Below are 20,122 nucleotides of genomic sequence, written 5' to 3'. Positions count from 1 at the left end.
GTAGTAAGGCACAAAGTTAGTTTTCCTCAGAGATGGAAAAATGAAAATAAAATGAATTACAATATCCATTTCCACAGGTCCAGTGCTTGGTGCATTGCATACAACTACAGAAGGAGCTCCTGAAGCTGTTCAGAGGATGTGATCACCATCCTAGTTTTCTTCCTGCTTTAATTAAGGAAATATGGTGCCAATAAATCCAGACTGCTGGAGATCAGGGCTGGTTTCATAAGCTAGTGACAAATAATCATATGAGGTCCCATGCTTAGAAGCCTCCAAGCTTAATTCAATGTTCTGCTTTCACCATCTTGAAATTCTTAATGATTTCTGAACAAGGGGCCCTGAATTTTCATTTTGCATTGGGTCCCACAGCTGATCCTGCCTGAGATTTAGATATGTTTGACAGTGGCATTTTTATCTCCAGTCAAATGGAATGTAGTCATTTAAATACAAGTCCACTATTCAATATTTATTCATTCAACAAATGTTTTTTGACTATGTTAAATACTATGATAGGTACCAGGGATGCAATGGCAAACAGTAAGCTCTTGTCTCTGTCCTTAAAAAGCTTTACCTACTAATTGAGGAATAGTGACAAGAGAAAAGGATATTACATTAAAATGTAATAAATAGCACGAGAGCAAAGATACTATGGGAACACATGATAGAGTTATCTAGAAGTAAAATCCCCTTGTAAAGAATGTCCACATTTTGTTATATTGATGGTCAAACTGTGTTTTCTCTTTCTGAAGAGTGATGTGCAAGATATCTGTTTCAGTATAACATTAGTATTACACTTTCTGCTACAGCTAGAATTGCTAGCATTTACGCTAGTTAGCATACAAGGTTTTCATTAACTTCTAAGAAGATGAGACAGGAAAGCAAATTGTTCTCTCACCTTGCTAATTTAATGCTGGTAGGTTTTTCCTTTTAAGTGAAATGCAATGATGAGCAACTTTTAATTAATTATTTTGAAAACAGTTTCCCCAGAGTTAAGAGACACATAGGCCCTTATTATACTTGCTGCTAAAGAGGACATGATTAATTCATATTTTTCTCAGTGGCCCTAATTATTTAGTTAATCCTTTCACCCTCTTCTCTACCCCTAAGCCCACGTTAGGAGGCCCACGTATAATGTAGCAGTAACCCAAAGTGAAACAATGCCGTACTGATGTCCAAATTGTTCTGTACGGGATGGTGGACGTGTTTAGTAATAAATGATATGAAAAGGTCTTTTATTGACAAGCTGCCATGCGCTGTTTGCATTAGCGAATATGAGAAGATGATGGCTGCTCCTCCTTCGTCCCCATGGCATTCGGCTCAGTGAGATAGCAGAAAACGCTTCAGTTTACTTAAAGCATTGATAACACCTCTAAATAATTAACCGAGGACTTCCTGTCTTCAATTACTTAATGCTTTTTTTTAACATCTTGAGAGGATTATAAGCAATTTATGGATTTCACATGATGAGTGCACTCGCCACTATTCCCACAAAGCATTTATGGGATCATGTTTCTAAAGCTTTGAGGTAATTAAAAATAAGCATGGAGACAATGGGGCTGAGGCGAAGTGCTCCCCGTCCCTTCTGTCATTTCTAAGGACCTAGATTTTCCGGCTCCAGGACGACTAATGCTACAGCTTCATTAGTGCTCTGTTGCTTAGGGAATGCCTAGGTTTTGGAAATGATGAGAAAATCAAAACATTTATCCTAGGGGGTTCAGGCTGCTCTTGTCTCAAACATTTGAGATGGAATGGGAAATAAATCTGAATATTTTAGTTCATTCCACGAACTCAATGGAACAGTCATTCACATCATAAAGTACTTCTGTAGTGCATCTGGTCAGTCAGCTAACCATGGAACTGAATTTTCCTGGGCAGATAAAATGTTTAACATTATACAGATCTCAGGTTTTAGATTATCTAATGCCTAGCACCATTCCTGTCCCGTAGCAACTGCATATAGGAGGCTCTGTAGTTGGTAAGTTTTTGCTGAAAGAGGGTTTATTTCCTCATTCAACAGAGAACTTCCTCTTTAGGGCTGTATTGCCCAGGTGTAATACTACTCTCTAAATCTTAGAACAGAGGGATGGATCAAATGACTTTTAAAGTCATTTCCTGAATTTGTAAAAATTAGTTATGTGGCAAAAACTGTAAAATATTTATTCTAATAAAAGAGGATCTCTGGCACCAAGATATGTGTATGAAATCTTCTCTCACATAAAAATATCCATTAAAAATGACAATGAAAGGAAGAACTGGTAGAGTGAAGTTATTTAAAGAAAAATCTCTGCAATTATTTTATAATTAATGAGGCTATCAATCCTGTTGGTTTGAACATTACAATTGAATTTGATCCGTTGGCATATAAATGCCGGTTTCTAAAAAATGCAAGCCAATATCATTGGCAAAAATTCAAAGCCAATGCTGGTTAAGTAGATATTACAAGAAGAAATTTCTTTAGCCTTGTATCTCAGTTTATTGTGAAACCTTTACTGGTACAAAGTCTTAATGTGCCTTAATTTGGTTTTCAAAACTCTGTAATTAACATTCCATTGTCTATGCCAAGCCATTCTTTTGATTTTCACCACGGTATCCTGTGTGGAGTTCTGTTTGCAGTTTTCCTTTCCTTGTCAGTCTTTCCTGTTGCTGAGAGCATCTTAAGAGCAGCGATCTTATTTTAGAGCACTTAGTGTATTATCTGGAACACCACAGCTGGCAACTCATCTTTTGGGGAATGAAACAAGTGTTCTGATTTCCTTATAGATGGAGGCAGTGAATGCCCTGGACACCCCGAGGAGGTCAGTTTGCTTCCTCATCATTCAAATGGGTTATTAACAACATCTCTTACTTAGATGGATATGATGAGAATCAAATAAGTCAAAATGTAAACAGTTCTCTGAAATGATAAAGCACCATATAAAGGTGAGGTTTCATTATATTAAGTAAAACAGCATTATTTCAATCCCTTGTGAATGATTTTCACTTCGAGTAAAATAAGATATAAGAAGCCAATTTGATCATTTGAATTGATGAGGGTTTTCCCCATCCCCAGTATCAATGATTTAGCTCAGGGTCTGGTGATAAGGGATGCAACGTGTAAGTTCGAAAACTGTATTAAGCATCTTCTGCAGGCTTATAGCACTTTTGGAAAACCACTGGAAATTCTGTCAATGAATGCTTGCTTATGTGTCAGGGAATTGTGGAGTTTAAGAGTAAAACATGATGAATTTATTTTGCCACCTGTGTAGTGTAGCCTGTGTCTCTTAAGAAAAATCAGGCATATTTTTCCAGCCTTTCTGCACTTACATGTAAGTTTAATGATCTGTGCTATCGATACCCTCTGCAAGGTGTAGGGTGCAACGGAGGGAGGTCATTCTCTAAGGAGGTCTTGGAAGGAGGTGGCTGACAGCAGGGAAAATGTGAAAGTTTGTAAATTCTTGCCCCTGGTCTCAGAATTTAAATTTACAAAGCTGTTTGGGATGATTCAGTAGATCCACTTAATAAATGAATTTACATAATCTCTCAAAGTGTGCTTTTCTGTAAAATGGGGGTAGTAATTCTGTTTAGCCTATAGTTTTCTGATGGAGAATCAAATCAGATAGTGCATGCAAAGTGCTCAGGACAGCATTTGGCACATATTAAATTGATTTTTCCCCAAACGTGTATTTAGCTCTTATTGACATGTTCAGGAGTGTTCTAGGCACTAGAGGTACAACATTGAATAGGTAGACAAGATCCCTGTTCTTTTGGAGCCTACATTTGAGTGGGTGAAGATAGAAAAAGACAAAAAAGACAAAAATCAAACACTAAAATATCAAGCAGTGAGAGGTCTACGATGAAAATAAAACAAAGTAGTGTGGTGGCGTGTAAGAGAAGTTACTTTAGACTGGGTGAGTCAGAAAATGCTTCTCTTTTCTCCAGAAATGACATTCAAGCTAAAATTTGTCAATTATTACTGTAATCGCCACTAGCAACTATCTATTTACTACTGTACTGCACTATTATTATATTATTAAAGTTAATTATAATAAACATTATAATAAAAATACAATTACTATTAATTAATGTTAATAATAATAACAAATAGCCACAACTAGTCCACTGTCAACTAGCTCTGCGTATTAATTACCCACTTAGTAGACAAATGTTAGCTTCTGGCTGATTTTCCCCAGCCTTCCAGTACATTCTTGGTTATACCAGTCCCATTATCTATGAGTATATCCTTGGGGAATGAAAATGCATCTTACTGTTTGTTCGGAAAAAAAAAAGTTAATACTGATGCAAAAAACCCCACACATAATGCGTATCAAAGCCAAATATAAATTATTTCTGAAGTTATCTGCTGTTGTGGCTTATTGCTGCCAGTGTGGGCTCTTCTATTAGCATGGATAAGTGGGACCTGACCATATGTCAAGAGAACACGTCCTTTCGAAGTGACCTCATATATCAAACACACACCCCTGGGATGCTTTGCCCCCCTAACCACAATGACAGACTCTTCCAGTAGGTTTTCCTTTTTTTTTCACCTGTGACCGTATGCTGCCTCCTGTCAGTGGTGTCAGTGTAGATGAGACCTTTCCCAACCTGCCTGATCTGGTACTCTTTAATGACGCCATTTGGTTTCTCAGGGACACTCCAGCTCAGATGCAGAGCCTCTGCACTCGGGGCTGTGATTCGCGGTGGCAGGATGCTCTCCGGAACTCCTTGGGTAGTAGCTGCAACTACCTGAAGACATAGGAATTAAACAGCAATTTATCGTAATGGTACACTAGGTATCCCGATCAATGAGAATGTCACTTTTGTTTTAAAATGTTGTTGTCTGGCCTGGCATATCATTAGCAGGGGCTCGGAGAAGCAGTCCCCTTTTTTTATTCTTTCCCTCCCATCCTATTTAAACAATGAAATCTGACCTTGAATACATTACATAAGTCTCAGACTACCATTTATCACAACAGGTTCAACAACAATTTTGACGGCAGAGTGCAGCGCTCGGTGTTTAAACAAGTAAAATCTGGCTGGCAAACTGTCTTACTAGAGAACTCTTGATAACTCTCTTCCATATGGCCCATCAGTGTCTTTGCATTTTAACAGCCTGATTTTGTACATTTTAAGCACCAGTAAATATGGAGCAAAACCCACATCTGAACTTGCTTGCATATGATATACTTTGAACAGTATAAATGGGTAGACTTTTTTGTGCTCTTCCCATGATACTTGGGATGACTTCATCGTGTGCCAATGTTCTAGAAAAGGAACCAAGTGAGAAGAAAAAAATAATAAATCAACCAATTATTTAGTCAATATTGTCAAAACATAGCTTTGGACAAAAATGGGTTGCATTTGTTTTTTTCAAAGAATTAACCCTGATTTTATTTTTAACCAATACTTTTGGTATCTAGTAGGCATGATCTGTGTCTATGCCAAAAATACGAATTGTTCTAGAACTATGTGGACCATAACTTTTGATTGGGCCAATCAGCTGTCATCTGTCTAAATGGGGGCGTGCTCAGAGAGGTTTCTGGGGTGTCTGTTGAACAAGAAGTTGCACACATACACTGTGGCCAAACAGTTTGACAGAATGTCTTATTTTGATGGTTCTTGCAGTGTGTGAAGATGCTGCTCTTCTAAAGTTTTAAGCATACGAACAGAATCAAAACTGTTCTATGTGTTTGTTTCCTCCTGGGCTTCCTCTGATGAGGCTGGCTTCTGTGAAATGGCTCTTTCTTTATTTTCCTCCAAACTTGTTTGATTATTTCTTTCCAGTCTTCTTTGTGGGCTTTTCTTCCTTCTTCATTTGGTAGTGTTCATCGCCAGTGCTCATCGCCTATGGTGTTCTTTTTTTGTCTCTCGCCATTCTTCTTCAATGACCTTATTTAAACTCATTGCTTTGACTTCCCACATAGATATTTCTAGCAAAATCCAGTCGCTTCTTAATCCATCTTGTAACTAGACATTTTTACTTAAAGTGCCAAGTAGTATCTACTTCCACCACCTGGCGCTTTAAATATATTTTTAAAAATTAATCTTATTCTTTTTCTTTTAACATTTCTCTCTCATCTTGTATTTGATTGCAGAATGGCACCATTTTCCACAAATTGCTGAAGCCAGATATCTTGAAAATATCCATGACTCTTTGCTTTTATTCCTCTGCCTACAGTTAACTACCAAGTCCTGAAGATTGTGTCCCCCATATCTGCTGTATCTTTCTGATGTTCTCCACTCTGACCCCTGCTGCCTGAGTTCAGGCTGTCATTATTTCCTGGCATGGCTGTTGCAGAAGTCTTAGAACCATTTGTCTTCTATGTCAGGCCTTTTTACCCTTTTCTTTGTTTTTCAAAATCAGGCATTTTTTGTTGATGTGATAGTTAAATAGAAACCCTTTTCAACTGAATAATGGTTTGGAAATTTTTATGGATTTTTTTACATCACCTAAAAACAGTTAGTGGAGAAAGAGTGTGAAAGAGAAGATGATATTGGTTCAAGATTTCATTTATTTTTCATTAACAGAACACTGATCTCTCCTTCCAGGTATGTGTATTAGCACTGAGTTAGTGTGACATCCGAACACCCTACTTAATACTACCTTGAGGGGGACATTGTTTTCTTCACTGAAAAAGCCTTCACACTGAACCCTTCATCTCAGAGTTTAGGCACACTCCCCTTACCTTGCTACTGGCAGCACAGCCAGCAACTGTACAAGCTTTCAGCTGATATGAATATTCCTGAAATGGCTGAATTCCTTTTGTATCAGAGAAGCTCAGTGATGTTCCCCGAAAGTGTTCAATTCCATTTCGAAGAAGAATGTAGTAAATAATAGGGCCTAAAAGACACAGTGAAATGCCTGTATTTGAGTGTCTTGTCATTTTACCTATTTGCAAACAACTTAAAATCTTAGTGTTATGAAGAAAGGGGATACTACAGCTTTATTTCACTTTAATTTACTATTATATTGCCACACTCAAGCACTTCTTAATTATACTATTATGGAAGAGATGGGTTCTTGACATAGATAATCAAAGAGTCATTCATGTTTATTTCTCTTCACTACCAAACAAATTTACTTTCAATATTAAAACTATTCTGCCATCCCTGAATATGCTTTGCTTATTTGAAAGCAGCTTAGATATATGCTGGGATTCAAGGAAATTTTACTTATTTATTTATATATTTTGAATCAAAATTGATGAGGGCTATACCATAAAGTGAATGATTAGTTGCAAAACAACTAAAGTTCCCTTTATTAGCAAATACTTTCTAGCAGTTAATTGCATGCCATTTAAATTTAGATTATATTCATTTCAATTTCCTTATGGATTTATAGGATTATGTTATTTCTATTTTAAAAGTAGCTAATACCATTTGATTGTATAGGTTTTTTCCAGTTTAAGACAATTGCATCTTCAAGATTGTCCATTTTGGTCCACCTAGGGGGACTCACTCCCTGAGGCACATCCTCTTTTGTTCTGGCTCTAACAGCTTTGCTGAATCCTCGCCCATAGCTATTCCATGCAGAAATCCTGTACTCATACAACGTGTAGGGCTTGAGGTTTACATCTGGAAAGAGAAAACAGACAGTGATGTTTGTATTATTCTTACTTTTTTAAACCATCATATTAGAAATGAATATCAAAACCTTTAAAAATTGAAAAATAAATGCTCAAAGTTCTAATTCCTTTGTGCACATAAATCTCTAGTATCTTTATTTTCTAAATCATAAACAATATTTAAAGTGTTTACTGTGTGCAGAGATATGGAATTTTACAGAATAGAATTCACTGTTTCTCAACAGAGAACTAGGGATACATTAAAGAAATGACTGAAAAATAAAAGTGCTAGACTAATGTATAATAAGATGTTAATGTGTCATAAATTCATGTATACTTGACTTCTCTATGAGACAGAATGCCCACTTTCTTTTATAGTTTTATTATTATAAAACTTACCAAGTATTACTTTCTATTACTTTGTTATTACTTTATTAAAATAAAATAAAAAATCATATGAATTATAATATAGTTATTATCAGGCACAGGATTTGAAACTTAGCTTATCATGGTACTATGTTGGTGAAAAAAAATGAATGCATAATTCACTACATGCTTCCTTCCCTCTTCTACCAAAACCAGAACTGAAATCAAAACCAAAACCAACTAGCCTAATTAAAACAACAAAACCAAACCTGCTAAGCTTTTTGGACTGGTAAAAATTTTATTAGATGATAACTCATGTGATTCAACAGTGTTCCCAAAGTCTTAGTTCCATTTTAAGCGTTAATAACTTCAGAAGTACAAATGCAATAAAATTCGCCCCCCAAAATTACCTGAAAGTATAATTATTTAAGTTTATATTCCATTAATTTAATTTTGTGAATTTTGAATATGTATGTATGTATATATTTTTGTACAGTGGTTTCTAGGTGACTCTGAGGATCAGGAAAGGAGGTCTTCCCCCTTGGCTGCCTGGCCCCCTGCTCTATCTTCACTGGACACAGAGTTAATCCTCAGTCCTCCTCTTGGATTATTTGAGCCACATTCTCCTTATGTGCATGTAATTACAATAAACCCTGCGCTGCCTACTTTATAGAATTAATAGGAAAATAAAATGCAATAAATTATGTGGCAGAACTTCATAAAATGTAAATTTCTCTACAAGTGTCTCCATTTTTGTTGGTAAGAGAGTATCTGCCACTGGTCCCCTGTGATGACTATCATGGCTCCCCAGATCTCCCTTCTGTCCTGGTCGGAGACATCCTGATTAGGAACAACGTTTTTGCCAGTTTTCTTTGCAGCTTGATGTGGTCACATGATTCAGATCTCAACATCCGAAGGAGTATGGAAGAGATGAACAAGTTCTACATTGCTTTTTAAAGAGAAAATCGCCTGCCTGCTTCCATTGCCATTCTTAGCCCCTGCTGCTAGGCTGGAGCTGGGATGCTGTAGTAACACAGTGGATGATGGTAGCACCTGAAGCATGATGCACCACAACATGGAAGGACACTGGATTCCTAAAAGACCTTGCTGGACTGAGGTGCCTGGACCATCTACCTGCCCACAGACGGTCACTATATTTTTGCATTTCTTTGCTATAGCAGATTAAACTGCCCATTGCTGATAACTGTTGTTCTGTAGCCTCAAGCTCACATCACCATTTCTAATTTCAGTTGCTACTTCCTTGTTTCTTCATATAGGCTTCAAATCCCAATGAAAATTCTTATTTGTCTTTATAGCTGCTGGTCTAGTAGAGTGACTGGTTATTAGTAGGTATTTAATAAATATTTTTGATAAGTGATTTCATAAATGGATGAATTTTGATCAGCACTGGTATGGTCAGCTTTCCATTATAAGTTTTTTAAAAAGTCTGATTTAGTCTAAATTGTTCTTGATGGAATTGTCATAGCACCACTTGCGTGTTTAATATCTTTCATGAAAAAATGGTTATTTTTCATATGCAATCTATACTATTTTCTGGCAGGCAAAGCAATCTGAAATATAGATTTTAAAAGACTTCATAATATTATACCAGGAAGTGGAAACAACATCTATTCAGTTCTGGAGAGGGCTATTGCGAGTAGGTCTTAAAAGCTCTTCAAAATCTTGCTCTTGATTACAAGGGGCAGATAAAAGTAGGGAACTCTCTTAGATGGAAATTCAATAATTTCAAAATGAGGGTCCCTGATTTAAATCTATAACTGGGAGTAGGAAGAAACTGGAAGGTTGGGCAAACTATCCTTTCCTAATTCAATTCACTCCAATAAATCTTTTTGGTTTACAGTGTGCTGACTCCAAATAATAAGGTAAAGGTAAACAAAGATGTCCTATTCATAAGGATATTTCAATCTAATAGGAGAGATAGTACAAGTGTTCCAATGCATATGACACATGGCAGAAGTGATGAACTTTGTAAACAGTGTGCCACAGGAACACACAGGCAAGAAGTGGCTGGACTTGGCAAGCCTATAAGGGGACATGAATCTTGACGTGGACCTTGAGTAGGACAATGAAGGATGTTTCAGAAGGAAAGAAGAGCTCGAGGGAGGTTTGGGGCACTGTAAAAGAAGCTCCTATGCCATGTGAGTCTTTTAAATCTGCCCCTTTGAAGATGGCATAATTTGAATCTGTTTCCTTACCATGGCAAGTTACTTTTAGAGATCTGACTCTCAGTTTCTTCATCTGTTAAATGATCATTCTTACATGATTGCTTTGTGGGCAACTGAGGTAAGGCTTTAAAGTACCTAGCACAGCACTGGGACCAAATAATGTTCAATAGACTTTCTATTTCTTTCTTTCCTCTTTAATCTTCCCCCTCTTATTTTTGGTATCCTGACTTACTTTTTGCATTCCTGTGGTTTGCCATTATCACCCACTATTGGAAGAGTAAGGTGAATGATAATTCATCATGAAATAGAGCATCGTTTCATTTATTTAACCTTAGCATGTTCAAATTATATCACTCAAATTGATTCTATTTGACTCTAGATTGTAGATCATACACACACACACACACACACACACACATATTGATTTTTCCAAAAACAGTAACACATTCTGTAGGGACTTAAGTAAATGGATAAACAATAAAAATTTAATAGATGGAAGAACTATTTTAGAGATAATTCTAAACTATACAGTGTTTCTCACTCAGCTCAGCCAGAGCTCAGAAACACTATTTTGGACCAATTCAGTAAGGCCAAGATGGTGCTTGGAAATTAACATTTTCAACAACTGCAAAGGTTATTGTTTTCAAGATGATCAGCCATCTTGGAGGAACACCACACTTGGGCTTACCTCTTCCTCAGAATAACACTGCTAAGTTTTATTAGTAATCAGGTTCCTTCTAGCTTCCTGCTTGCAAGTATAAATGAAATTCATTCAATGCATTCATTGAAAGCTGCATTTGAGCTTTTGGAAAAGAAAATTGAGTTTATTGTGTATTAACTGGATATACTGGCAAAGGGCACAGATTTACTTTAAAACAGCATATAACTTTGCTTAAAGTTAGACTTAAAATGAATTTTAAACCACTAACTATCAACACATCCAGATTATGCCTTTAATTACCTTGTAACTAGCTGGCCCCGAACTATGATGGAACTTACTGATATCAGGTTAAGGAGGGATGATGTTAGAGTGAAATAAATCTACATTTCAGCAGCTTTTTCTCACTACCCCACTAAGCCATGGGCAGAGAGCTCACTTTCTGTTACCTGTGAAGGAGTATGTGTTTACACTCCCTGTGTGAACAGTTTCTTCAGCGGATGAACACATTTCTTCGATTGATGTCTTCCCTGTGGAATTGTGAGACCTTCTCATCACAGTACAAACATGGCTGGTAAAGTTGAAGTCACACCTGCCACAGTATGCTGAGGCTTCCATAGATGCTGGGCAGAGGGTCCTGCACTCTTTGGTTTCCTAAATCAAGTGGTAGAGGTGGGGAGAGAGAAAGAAAGGGATTTTTAAATTTCATTTAGACAAACCTGGGGTAGATTTTTATAGCTTTCAAATGAAATTTTTCTTCCTATTTGATAAATAAATATCTCAAAATTTGTAAAAAGCAATGAAAGCAGTTTGTATCCTAAAAAGAGCAGTTACTTTGAAATGACACAGACTTGGATTAAAATTCCAGTTTTGTAACTTCCTAGCTCTGTAACCCTGGCAAATTACTTATGTCCTTAAAGCCTCAGCTTCTTTAGAGGGAAAAATGGAAATAGAATTTACCATGATGGTTTGTTGTGTGAATCAAATAACATCTGTGAATGCCTTAATGACTTAAACTTAATATACACACTACAAATAGTAACAGTAGTCATTACTTTATTATTGTTACTTGACACTTTCTTGTGAAGTTTTAGAGAAAATAAATAATGGAATATTTGAGAATCAGTACTTCCTGTGGTGTTGGGAAAGTTGGTTCCACAGGAAGTATTACTCATCCAAGTTTTCAAAAAATCAAAATATTTCATGAATAGTTATTATAATTATTTATACTCATAAACCTTTTCTCCGATGAATCTTTGGATTTTTTATGGGAAAATTCAATACTTAATCATGCCAAATTACAGGAGCTATAAATAAAGTAATATTCTTATAATGCAGAGATCTACTTTGCCTTTCCTTTATAGAAGTAGCATAGTGTATTTGGAATACTTTTTGCTATTAAAAATTGATCCCCATTCAATTTCTCTCTTACAGAAAACAATTTGAATTATTCTCACCAAGTTAGTCAAAAGAAAGCTACTTCAGAAAAATATAGTGGGACTTGGGACTTCCATTTAAAAATGGCGAATTGAACACTTGGATATATCTCCATTTTTTCTGAAAGCCCAACCAAATGACAGTAAAAGAAATGTTTAAATATAGAAAGTCTTATGGAAAAGGAAGGGAAATAATGCACACAGGACTGCTCAAACATTTTTGGAAGCTGGCTGGGGCATGGATGTGGCACAAACAATGTGATGTGCTTAGTGTGTCCATTTTCCCCTTTTCTCTGTGGGAACATGGGATTTTCAAGCCCCGGTGCAATAGGAGGAGCCACATGACTAGATATGGCTGTGTGACTAGTGTACAGAAAGTATGTACTCTGTATCCAGGAATGACCCACCAGCGTGCAACTGTCCACTCTCTCTCCCTTTCCATGTGACCATGGGGCTGTGTGTGAAGCAAAAAACAAGATGGAAGGGGCTTGGGTTCATGAGATGTTGCTTGGAAGAGACCTAACTCACATTGGATTGTAATGTAAAAAATTAAAAAACTAATTTGCTAAGAGGGTAAATCTTAAACATTCTCATCACCAAAAAAAAAAAAAAAATACAAAAAGAAAAGAAAAAGAAAAAATTGATAACTTCCACATAGAGGCACATTGTCATGAAATTTTAAAAGAGCAGGATAAAGAGAACATCTCTAAAAGCTGTCATAGAAAAAGATAACATGGTTACCTACAAGGAGATGGGAGTCAAAAAATCAACAGAGGCTTAAAAAATGCAGAAATGCCTTCAAAATTCTGAGTAGAGATGATTTTTAACCTGGAATTGTATATATGGTTAAGCTATCAATCCAGTGGGAGAGTAGAAGAATGATACATTCATACGCCAAACTCTCAAAAAATTTACCCTGTATGCATCTACACTCAGGAAGATAATTCTCCAAAAGGAAAGAAACTTGGGGAACAGAACACAGGGGACCAACACAGGAAAGGGTTGAAAGGAATTCCTGAGTTGACAGTTTAGGGAAGATCCACTGGGCCAACTATGTAGAAATCCTACAGTGATCCTGTCCAAATCACAGCAGAAGATGGAAGTCTCCAGGAGAGAGGTGTTCAGGAAACAAAATGAAATCTATAGAATGAACAACATTACCTATAATACACTACTTGATTCAGCATGAAGAAATATTGTCCTCATCATAATAATTTACAAACCTTATGTATTATCTTAATCATTCATTGCTACAAAGTGCTTGCAGGGCCCCTATCAATGTCATAAGAGCTATTTCACATCCCAAAGTGTATGATGTCTACACAAGGGTTGTGCAGTCACCTCATTCAGCAAGTGCCCTTCCACTCTCTGTGACCACGTCACCCACTTTCAGCCATCTCATAAGGACAAATTCCTACAGAACATGGTGGGTAGGGTGTTTGTTTTTTTAAACGTTCATGAGCCTTCCATTAAATTGATAGGTTTCTGGAGTCCTGGGTCAAGTTTAATACCCACAAACATGACATGGCTGTATGTGAAGCATCACCACATACACGCATACATGATCACACCCACAAGCCTAGGCACTTTTGTGGCTGACAGAGGCATTTTCTCATCTTGCCCTGTCTAAGGGAATACGATATAAACACAACTAAGTGAATTTTCTGGGTCTGAGGTCTCTAGCAGAGGCAGGTGTTGGGTTCTGGTTGGCAGGCAAGAGGGAAGAAGTAGGAATTTCCCTCCCTCTTCAGCCCCGGCACTCAGAGGCGTGAAATGGCACCGTGCAAAGGCCCCAGACAACCTGTGCTGGCTCTTCCAGCAGACACAGACTTTCAGTCCTGCACTCATCTGAAGTGCTGGGTAAAGCTTCCTTGAGAACAGCTAATCATTATTAATTCCTTTAGAATTCATTGCAATAACATCAATCATAGCGAACTCATTCGGTATTAATATGGATGTAATGTGAAAATGAATAATGCACACAGGAGTTTTTATATTCCTATTTTAGAAAAATAGTTACGAACAATGTATTTCTCTTTCCATTGTCAAATCAGCACCTCCGAGAGGGTTTCTATCAATTACCTTCATCATCATTCCAGTTGAAATCTTGTCAGAGCAAACATATTTCAAAGGATTATATCCAACTCCATTACAGCATCTCTGGCTCTTTGGAATAAGTTCAGTCTCACAGCATTTTACTGGCACTGGGTCATTCTTTTTAACATGTGCTTTAGACTCTCCACTGGAAGCTGAGCAGCATATGGTATCTGACATATTCACATAATCCTGCCCACAACAGAACATCCCTGCAACAATAAAATGTTATATATGAATATGAAATAAAAAAAAGGAAAGAAAACTGAGGCTGCTATAAAGTTTGATATAAAAATGTCAGACTCAGGCAGTTGCTGAAATGGTGCAATACCTGAGGTAGCATTTCCCTACCAAGGTGATTTAAATGTGCAGTGAGGGTCCTTCTTACCAAGAGCACTAGACACTAATTAGGAAAAGAACACACAAGAGGAAGTGTTCGGAAATCATTCTGTAGGGCCAAGCTTCTCTCACGCTCCATAAAGAAAAGATCGGATTTCTGTCATGAAAACTGCCTGCCCATTTTGGGATGGTAACATCTTGTTGCAAAAGAAAGTTAGTTAAACTGTAGGGATTCAGAGAAAGCTCTAGAAATTTACAAGGCAGAAAAGGTCACCCAAGCACTCTGGAATAAGAGGCAAGGCAGAGCAGAAAGGTAGCTCCATAGTAGAACTGGAAACCCTGTGGTAGGAGCCTTGCAAGTTGTTGCCTAGCCTGTCTAGGATACAAAGATTTTCTTCCTGTGAATGTAGCTACAATGGTGACCATTCCTTCTCCATGAGATAGCTTTGGCATTCAAAACCAGCTGAGAGTGTTCACCGATCAGGTGCCCCAATCAGCCAGTCTTTTGAGCCACTCTGTGTTCTAGACCCATCGTAGACATGGGTGACAGGTTGGGGGCAACAACAGAAAGACCTTGTAGGGAAGATCATTGATCCCCACACCTTGATGAAAGACACATGTATCTGAGACACCAAGTAGACTCTTTTCTCCCACCAAATTCAGTTTCATTGCCTGTGTTCACATCATTTAGACATTGCCATAGAAGAGAAACAGCAGAAATTTTGACATTAACGCATGAATAAATAATACCCTAGAGTCAGATCAAGCTAGAAATTAAGGTGCCTATACTGCATGTCACAGGGCTATCACATTAGAATTTATATCCAGTTATACAGCAGCACAATGTGATGAATGATTTATTTTAATTAGAATTTTGTTTGTTTATTATTAGTCCCAACTGATAACATAAAGAACCTCAAATTCAAAGTGCCCCGGGGTCTTGAATTGTTTAATCTGGTTCTGTACAAACACCTACATTATGACAGACACTCCTAATAATGGATCAAGGAGTTTTAAGTGTTTTTGGTTTTTTAAAATAATTGAAAGTAGACACTTGTTTGGCACATCCCTTAAGAAAGATGTTTATCTGCACATGACTCCAAAGAACGCTTATACTGATATTGCCACTTTAAAATATATTTCCCAGTATTTAAAAAACCTTATTTACAATTAATGATATTCTCTGATCATAACAGAGTTTTGGCATGTCATGTTTATCTAAATGTGATAACTTTTCAAAGTAATTGGTTTAAAAATAAACTGTTATATTAATAATTCTAGTCGTTTTAACATTTCCAGGAAAAGTTCTTTCAAATAAAAACACGCAGCAGGGTTATCATTGTAGTCTGAGTCTTGACTATGATGGGCAAATATACGTGTGTATATATGTAAATACATACATACATGTGTGTACATAGACACACATATAAAATAAAAAGAAAAATCCACAGCTTCAAGTTTTATATTGTTTGGACATTTTTCTGCTGCCTTCTGATTAGACATTTAAATACAACCTTGGATTCTTTATTGTCATTTTTTTCTCTAGCAGTTTTCTTAAAACAATTCATGTTTCTATTTTAAAGAGCAATCAAAACCTGAAAACTAGTCCTTTAGGGAGCAGAATATATTCTCTCCCTCTACTTCCAAATTACTTCATGGTTTCACTATGCTCTAAGTATAAAATCAAAATGCAGACATTGACCTAATTCGAAACTCCTAATCAGTCATCTGATCGCTCTGAGGGACTTTTGACAGGTCAACTAAAATTTTGATAATGAACTGTTTTTCTATTACTAAAAAAAAAAAAAAAAAAAAAGGATGCTTTCTTTCACAAAGAGCTTCATCTTTGTTTTACTGAATTGAAATTTTCAGCCAAGATTTCACTCACATAACAAGAAGTGACTCCCTTTCTAGTTTCTTTGGTAAACCATTACTTCTTTAATTATTATCAACCTTGTTCCAGTGTGATAAATTGCTAATTACTTAATACCCTAATCAGCGTTCATTCTTTGCACAGATAAACTGTGACAGTGCCATTAATTTAAATAGTAATTTCACTTAATGGCCAGAACGGCACACCAGATTTTTATGCAGCATTTTCTGAAGACTGCATCCATCACTGCAATATTCTGACATAAAGATGTCTGACGTGCACTAACTCACTTAGGGAGAGCAGATGTTGCCGAGCAGAGTTTGGTAGTAATTCCCATAGTGCATCACTTCAGCATGAATGAGCTGCAAATTCAGAGACAGACAATCTTCCGAAACTGCACTGCAATAACTTTCGACCCCTACCTAATTTATCACATGTAGCACTTGACTTTTGAACTTTGACACACACAATGCACAATTTAAAATATGCCCAAAGAAAAACAAAATAGGTCATGCATTATTGATGGATTGGTCCATTCTTCCAGAGGCTCTTCATTAAATTTGTACAAAGGTAGAGTCTCTATGAACAAAATGCAGATGTCATTAAAGTGGTACAGTACACATTAAACTAGTAGATGTTTATTTTTCAGATCAAAGAGCATACACTGTCTTTCCAACAGCATATATATCCAATGGATGGTTTCCATTGGATTGAATACAACTGAGAAATCATGGAGGAAAGAATATTTTACTCACAGTATTATTAATAATTCAAATATGTTACCAACACTTATTTAATGTCCAGGTCTGAAAAGAAAGGCATATAAACATATCTGCTTGATGAATTTCTAAATAGTTCAATCTGAAAAACTAGTATTCCATGTTTTTTTTTAAAAGAAGACCAAGAATTATGCATCATGCTTTTGAGTTAAAAAATAGGATAGTAGTAAAAACCAGTCTGGAATATGACAAATCATTGTGAAACTCTGGGATTGATCATGGTGACTACATTTTAAGCCAAGGGATATTTTAGGCCTAGAAGAAAGAAAAAAAAAAGGTTTATGATTAGTTATTCTTAGAATAAATGTATAAAATTAGTGGCAGAGCAAGAAAGGCAAGAAATTCATGCTTGTCTTCACCAGTAGATGGCTCTGTGGCTACCACCACAAAACTAAGAGAGAAAGGGTAGAGTGAAAATGTTCCCCAAATCACTGCAGTATATTTTATAGCATTGATATATTACACCTTTCAAAAAATTCATTATGTTATATGAAAATCTTCCAGGGAACTGTTCTTTCAATACAACTCTTACACCATGGATTTCTGTGGCTATACTTCCTTCTTTGCAAAATTCCCAAATTCCATCTTGTGTAGTCATGAGTTCCAGTGAAGTCAGAGCCCAGGACATGAAAACTCAAGTGTTCTATTCTGAAACAATTTCAACCCAGAGTTTCACATCAAAGTCTGCATGGACAAAATTTATAATAGAAATAAGGCAATATATTCCAAAGGCATCTCATGATCAGTTTCCCACAGGCTAACAGAAAATCCTGTCTTCTTTGAATGATAGAGGGGCTTTAATCTCCATCTTTGAATATTAAGGGATATAATCAAGTCCAACCCAAGATTAATGGCATAAATGATAAAACCATATAAGCAAACACGAAGGAAAAAAATGAGTAATAAAGAGGTTTAAAATATATTGAAAGAAAATGGCCAAGAATACATATCCCCTGAAATGACGAGCATGACTTTCATCCCGAGATACCTGTATAACACTCCTACACAACTCATCTGCCCAGAGAGAGCACTAAAAACATAAACGCCACCCCAGCACTTCTGTTCCAACAGCATCTGTTAATTCACTCCATTTATAAAATACATATTGACAAAGACAACTGAACTGGGACCAGAGAGATTTGATTTGGTGTGAGAAAGTCAATTCAATGTGATTTTGTTAAAGGGCTCCTGCAGGCAAATAAAAGAGTTTAAGTAATAAAGTACATAAAGAGATGTTTTACGAGCCAGCCTGGTCTCGTGGCAGGCACACAATGCCAGGCAGCGAGAGAGGCCAGGCTTAGGAACAATATGACGAGATCCAAACCCTCATGTAGCGGATATGGTGTTGCTAGGTTGAAGAGAAAAAGGGCCATATGGATATTCTGGAAGGTCATTAAGGTCACAGTCATTAGGGACGACAGGAGCGAGCAGCAGCAGTGGGACGGAGAAGACATGTGGAACCTGTCTATTTTCAGTGAAACCTGCAGGAAGGTCAGAGAATAAAAAGGGATTTTTTTTCCCTTTCTAAAAGTATCATTCCTTCACTCAAGGATGATTGTCAGAGTCGGAGAAGTTGCAGAATGTCATGAGAAACTCTCTGGATTTACAGAGTTTACATAATTTGTTTAAGAAATATTTGATTGGTATAGATCATCCTATTGAAGTAAATAAAGAAATGATTCTGAAATTTGGGTCCACGGATGGACTTCAAGGCAAAAGTTGCAGGCAAATTTGCGGACATATTCTATGTACTTTTACTTGAAGTGTCACTTTCACAAGATTCTAAAGAAAAAAAGATTAAGAACCATTGTCCTAGTGGACAGTACTCTCTACGCCACTTCTTAGAACAGGTGAATTTTATCAAATATTTTATGGCAATGATGTTCTGACTTCTCTCTCCTTCTCCTTCACATTTGTTCTGCTGCCCTAATTTAATTAATCTCCTTAAATCACAGTTCTTATCATCACATTGACTCTTCTCCGAGCACTAAATAATGTTCCAATCCTTGTGCCTGCTCAGATTTATCTCCCTCTCTTTCCTTACATCGGGTGTGTCTCGCCAATAAACCAAAGTGCTCGCTCCCGTGTGGATGGGTTTTGCAGATTGCTAATTTCACACTTTAACCCCAGCCACACCTCTCCAAATCCTGCTCCTTGTGTGAGATTCCAGTCCCACGAAAAAACCCCTTTTATGCCCTTGACTGAAGTGATCTTGCAGTCTTAAGCATATGCATGCGTTCATCCCTCTCTTGTGGCCTGTGGACAACCTTATAGGTATTTTTCTTCTTGATTAGATTGTAAGTCCTTGAGGATAAAGATGGAATCTTAGCCACTTTTGCACTCACGAAGCACCAAGAATATCTTGAATATAGTCACTATACAATATGTGTTTAACAAATGAAGGAATATGGTGGTGATTGACTAATTTTTTAAAAAGGTATAGATGAACAAAGATACTGAAATGAGACATTTAGCTGTCATTTTAAAATTCTGACCTATTAAGGTATAGAGGAGACAACACTTTTGCGTCCTCCCCACCTCTGTGGTTCTGTCTTTAACAGACCTGTTTTTAGCTACCTCACCTAAAGGACAATGAGGTATTCAACAGGTTAGTCACAGCATAGAATAACTAGTTATTATGATTTTCTAGTACACATTACTATACCTTTAAGCAATGGTTCTCAAATTTTGGTCTCAGAACCTTTTATACTCTACAAATTACTGAGGACCCAAAATAGCTTTTGTTTATATGGGTAATATCTTTTGATATTTACTGTATTAGAACCTAAGACAGAAATGTTTGAAATACATATTTATTAATTCATTTTAAAATAATAAATCCAGAATATG

General features: G+C 36.7%; 1 protein-coding gene across 1 annotated transcript in view; it reads right to left on the bottom strand.

The window, feature by feature from the left end:
* The window catches only part of USH2A (Usher syndrome 2A (autosomal recessive, mild)), a 301,921-nt gene that overhangs the window by 167,295 nt on the left and 114,504 nt on the right, over window positions 1–20,122 (bottom strand). Inside the window, exons 12-16 of the mRNA XM_012638316.1 lie at window positions 14,270–14,493; window positions 11,201–11,405; window positions 7,354–7,551; window positions 6,663–6,817; window positions 4,524–4,722 (exon numbers count right to left, since the gene is read on the bottom strand). Of these exons, the coding sequence (XP_012493770.1) occupies window positions 4,524–4,722; window positions 6,663–6,817; window positions 7,354–7,551; window positions 11,201–11,405; window positions 14,270–14,493 (981 nt within the window). The remainder of the gene's footprint in view (window positions 1–4,523; window positions 4,723–6,662; window positions 6,818–7,353; window positions 7,552–11,200; window positions 11,406–14,269; window positions 14,494–20,122) is intronic.

The sequence above is a fragment of the Propithecus coquereli genome, unplaced genomic scaffold, assembly GCF_000956105.1.
Source record: "Propithecus coquereli isolate 6110/MARCELLA unplaced genomic scaffold, Pcoq_1.0 Scaffold129, whole genome shotgun sequence".
Taxonomy (NCBI): domain Eukaryota; kingdom Metazoa; phylum Chordata; class Mammalia; order Primates; family Indriidae; genus Propithecus; species Propithecus coquereli.
Note: the sequence above shows the minus strand (reverse complement) of the source record. Positions and strands in the feature narration are given on the sequence as shown.